We start from the raw sequence: 5114 nt of genomic DNA, 5'->3' as shown, positions 1-5114 counted from the left end.
CTGTACTGAGTCCATTCATTTGATATAGTACTAATGCTTTTAAATTGTTTCCATAGGACTACATTTGATTTTATAGCGTCAAGAAATAGCAACCGTTCGATTGGTGGACATCTTGAGCGCACGTACCTGCAATACTGAACACGTGACACGTGCAGACAAGAGTTCCCGCTGTAGTTTAAAATAGACGTTTAAACCGTTGTGATGTATATGGTATACACCTGCCAGGTAGCTAGCTAGCTTAGCATATTGAAGAATAAAACACTGAACCTAGAGATGAAGAAATGTACAGTAGTAAATCTGGACAAGTTTATTGATGATTTCACTCATCTGGAACAGGTAACTTTAACATAAAGTAGGAGGACAGCTAGTTCTTCAGGTAGGTAAGTTAACGTTAGCCCGCTAGCTAGCCAGTAACTAATCTAGCTAGCTAGCTAAATAACTCTTAAAATAGCCTATGAGCAGGCTATGCTGAATTTGCCTTAAATTAATCCTGTCATGAAAGTGGCAGTAACAACAGTTCCCCCACTGCCTGAGGATTTCAATGTAAGTTATAGGGCCACAATTAACGTTACCCTTCACTACCTTCATCAATTCTTCATGAAATCTGTTTAAAAAGCCAGGGGCATATTTATTCAGTCCTTTTATAATTTATATTTATTTGTTTTAAAAGAAAATTACAGAGCTCAAGGGTAAAAACAACATATTGGAGATCAAGTTGGATGAGACCAACAGAGTTCTGAAATTTTCTCAGACCAAAGAGAAGTGCTTGATTGAGGGTGAGGATTCTTATGCATTCAAACTCTTTTGTCTGTGATCTTTAGCCAGCAGGTAGCCTAGTTTAAGAGCAGTGGGCCAGTAACCTACTAGGTGTAAAATCTGTCTTTGTCCTTGAGCAAGGCACTTAACCATAATCGCTCTGCTAAATGACTGAGATGTTAAATGTAATTTAAATTGATTTTACAGTAACCACGCATCTGGATTGTGTTATCTTTAGTGATGGGTAGCACTTTGGTCTGGTTTGAAATGCCAACAAAGTGACCAATAGGAACTTTTACAAATGTCCAATTCCAATCGAAAATTTAAAGAATTGGATCTTCTCAAGGTCTGGTGAAGAGGCCTAAAATTCTAATTTGAAAACTATATTTATAGTGTGTGTCTCCCTCTAGTGGTCCTATAATATAACATTAGTGCACCTGATTACGTCATTGTCCCACAGAGCGAGATGGGATGTTGGGGACAGTGAAGGGACTCCAGCAGACTCTACTGCAGCAGTGTGACCTCAGAGGTAATAATCTCCTCTGCAAGGCACTCTGGTCAACGCATCTTTAGTGTACACTATTTCTATTGTCTGAATCCAAGATGTAAACTGTTGTAATAAACTTATAATTTAATTGTAATGAACACCCTTTTATCTTACAGTGGAGAATGAAAAGTTGAAAAGCACTGTGTCAGACCTGAAAAGGCTGAGTGATAGGACAGTAGAGGTGAGGGCAGAATGATTGAATAAACTGAATTTGAACATTTCATTCTTGCACAATAAAATAGTTTGGATTCAAAATTGACATAATAGAACAGAGAAACGGAATATGTTGCCATTGCTTCCACCTTGTGGTTGGTTGTGGTCAGGAGCGGGAAGCTGAGATTCAGAGGCTGGTGGCAGAGATGAGAGCTGTGGGAGAGAGATATCAGAAGGAGTTGGAATCTCTGAGAGACCAGTGCAGGAGAGGGGTGGAGGACACTCACAGAGAAACACAGAGCAAACGTAAGAACACATTACACAAACCCTTCCTTTGAGTGACCGGCAGTGATCATCAAACCTGCTCATAGAGCTGCAGTGTTGCAGGTTTGTATCCCAGATTAGTGCAACCTCACCTGATTCAATGTATCAACTGATCTTCAACACACCTAAAGCTGAAGCATGTGTCTCACTACTGAGCTGGGACAAAAACTTGCAGTATTGCAGCTCTGTAGTAGTATTGAGGATCACTGGACTGTGGCATTCCATCTCTGAAACAGAATGACCTACCACAAAATGTCACACATATATCATAATATTACATATTTAGGGCTGCCTGTTTGTCTTATGTTGTGTTTTTGTAAGCAGTTGAGGCGAAAGATGCAGAACTGAAAGAGGCCCTGGAGAGGAAGGAGTCAGATATGGCAGAGATGAGAAGGAGATTGAGGGACCAGGAGAGAGAGAGGCAAAGTGAAATATTAAAGTTACAAATGGAGGTATACAGACTGGCAACACTGCTAAAGAATTATGTGTGTAACATGTTTTTGATTGACAGATCAGCAGATATATATTTGTAACTGGTTTTATAGTAATAGGCAAAGCTACTCTGTGTAAAGATGACTGCTATTTTAGTCATCTGATACATACTGTAGGTAGACCAGCTTGCAGTCACAGTGATTTATTTCTGTTTTTTACAGGCAGGATAGTGCAAAGGTACATGTGGTTTTCATTTGCCGCTTGGGGTAAAGATGTACATGACGTGAGTTTGATGGACAGATCAATCCTAACACTGTTTCTTCTGCTGTCAGTTTGGTGCTAAGCTTGCCAGGGTGCAGAGTACCACACAGAGGATCCAGCAGCAGCCCCAGGGCTCAGGTCTTTTACCTCAGAACATCTTCAAACGGGTGAGGAGCCTCTGACCACATACTAAGCCAACACTTCACACAGAAATGCGAGTTTGAAGCAACCTGTGCCCCCTTGTGCACACTTGTTTGTTGATGTTGCATGTGTTTATCCTGTGTTTCTGTATTGATGGCCTACCTGTGTGTTTGTTGGTGTGCTCCCAGAAGTTCCAGTTCCTTCAGGAGGAGAAGAACAGAGAGGTCGAGGCCCTGCGCCAGAGAATCAAGGAATTGGAGAACCAGCACACCAGCGGATTCAGTGACTCCCGTCTAAAGAGAAAGAAGATTTAGCATATTTAAAATATTCAGGAGTGAAATTCATCTACAGTAGTGCCTTTGTATTCTTTTTGGTATAGTGTTCCTGGTGTTTGCTCTCAAACAGTAGTTGGGTCATTCTACGAAATGAGTGCTTTTTCATTGTTTAAATAGAAATTGTGCACCAATATTGAATTTTAAAAGCCTGTTATATTAATTGAAGTGCCCTTTAATATAGACCACATGGAGAATTCAATAAATCCGATTTTTTTATATGAGTAAAGACTTGCACCCTCTGTGACTTCTAGGAAAATTTTAAATCCACTTAATCTCAACATTTCGGCACATTTTCACCATCATTGTAAAGCCCTAGTTATTATGTTGCTTTGACAAAGTAATTTCTGAAGAGTATTATTTATATAATGTGATTGGTGATTAATTTACATCTGTCCCTCATTTTATGGTCAACACTTACGTGAACTGAACTCTTGTTTTAATGTGGTGAAACTTTTTACATTTTTATTTTCAAAAGAAACTGAACATCTAATAGTTCAACCATAGTGTAAAAGCAGGTGAGTTGGTGCTGCAGACAGATATATTTGTAAGCTAATGCAGGACTATTAAAGGTCCCGTGCACTACCTATCGTGAAAAAAATATTCTGATTTTTCAGAGGATGCTGCAGCACGCATACTTCCCGTGACTATGCACAGGGGCAGTACACCTGAAAACCAGGGGCTGCAGCTGGGCAACCTATTAGATTTACTGTTATCTTTTTATATGTGGTGTGCTGTGTCTGAAGGGAGCAGGCTGAGCTAATCTCCCTCTGGGAACATCCCCCTGATCCTCACGTCTCTCGCTACAATCAAGAGGTAAACTATGTGTGACACGGACGGCGCTTTGGTTGGTTACATAGAACTGGTGTTCTCTAACCTACAGTCAAGGCCAAAGGGTCCAAAAATGCACATTTCTTTACCTTTCTAAAACCCTAGTGCAAGGTCTTGTTAAGGTCTGGTGATTGTGGAGGCTAGGTCATCTGATGCAGCACCATTACTCTCCTTGGTCAAATAGCCCTTGCACAGCCTAGTGTTGTGTTTTGGGTCATTGTCCTGTTGAAAAACAAATGATAGTTCCACTAAGCGCAAACCAGATGGGATTGCGTATTGCTGCAGAATACTGTGGTAGCCATGCTGGTTAAGTTTACCTTGAATTCTAAATAAATCACAGACAGGGTCACCAGCAAAGCACCATCACACCTCCTCCATGCTTCACAGTGGGAACCACACATGAAGAGATCATCCGTTCACCACTCTTTGTCTCACAAAGACACGGCGGTTGGAACTAAAATTTGGACACATCAGACCAAAGTAATGATGGACTGTTGTTCCTCTTTGCATATTTGAGCTGTTCTTGCCATAATATGGACCAAATAGGGTTATCATTTGTATACTATCCCTACCTTGTCACAGCACAGCTGATTGGCTCAAACACATTAAGATGGAAAGAAATTCCACAAATTAACTTTTAACAAGGCACCCCTGTTCATTGAAATTGCATTCCAGGTGAATTCTTCATGAAGCTGGTTGAGAGAAGGCCAAGAGTGTGCAAATCTGTCATCAAGGCAAAGGGTGGCAACTTTGAAGAATCTGAAATATATTTTGATTTGTTTAACACGTTTTTGGTTACTATATGACTCCATATGTGTTATTTCATAGTTTTGATGTCTTCACTATTATTCTATAATGTAGAAAATATTACAAATAAACAAAAGCCCTTGAATGAGTAGGTGTGTCCAAACTTTTGACTGGTACTGTATGCGTTATGATCCCTTTTACCCCTCTCCTTGTTCTGGCGACGTTCGGCGGTCGACATCACCGATCTTCTAGCCATCGCAGATCCACCTTTCATTTTCCATTTGTCTTGTCTTCCCACACACCTGGTTTCAATTCCATCAATTACATGTTGTGCATTTAACCCTCTGTTCCCCATATGTCCTTGTCCGGTATTGTTTATTGTAAGTGCTTGTGCACGTTATGTCTGGGGTTTTTGTCCCATTGTATATATTGTTTTTGTTCACGGTGATTTTTATCATTAAACTGCTGTAACCGTTGTAACACAGTCTTTGCTCTCCTGCGCCTGACTTCTCTACCGCCAGTACACACGCCTTACAGAATACCGAACCCAACTTATGGAGTCAGCAAGAACAGGTACCCTGGGTATAGGT

General features: G+C 40.6%; 1 protein-coding gene across 2 annotated transcripts; it reads left to right on the top strand.

The window, feature by feature from the left end:
• Positions 1-179: 179 nt before the first annotated feature.
• On the top strand, positions 180-3170 carry LOC112219827 (coiled-coil domain-containing protein 152). Of its 2 annotated transcripts, none has more exons than XM_042302025.1 (7): positions 180-336; positions 1217-1285; positions 1420-1484; positions 1627-1762; positions 2105-2232; positions 2545-2640; positions 2803-3170. In XM_042302025.1, the coding sequence occupies exons 2-7, from the start codon at positions 1228-1230 to the stop codon at positions 2926-2928; spliced, it is 609 nt and encodes a 202-aa protein (XP_042157959.1). In that variant the 5' UTR covers positions 180-336; positions 1217-1227; the 3' UTR covers positions 2929-3170. The 2 variants fall into 2 exon arrangements, with proteins under 2 accessions (XP_042157959.1, XP_024237099.1); XM_024381331.2 differs by lacking the exon at positions 180-336 and adding an exon at positions 647-776.
• Positions 3171-5114: the final 1944 nt, after the last annotated feature.

Source organism: Oncorhynchus tshawytscha, linkage group LG20, assembly GCF_018296145.1.
Source record: "Oncorhynchus tshawytscha isolate Ot180627B linkage group LG20, Otsh_v2.0, whole genome shotgun sequence".
NCBI lineage: Eukaryota > Metazoa > Chordata > Actinopteri > Salmoniformes > Salmonidae > Oncorhynchus > Oncorhynchus tshawytscha.
This window is presented reverse-complemented; position numbering and strand designations above follow the sequence as displayed.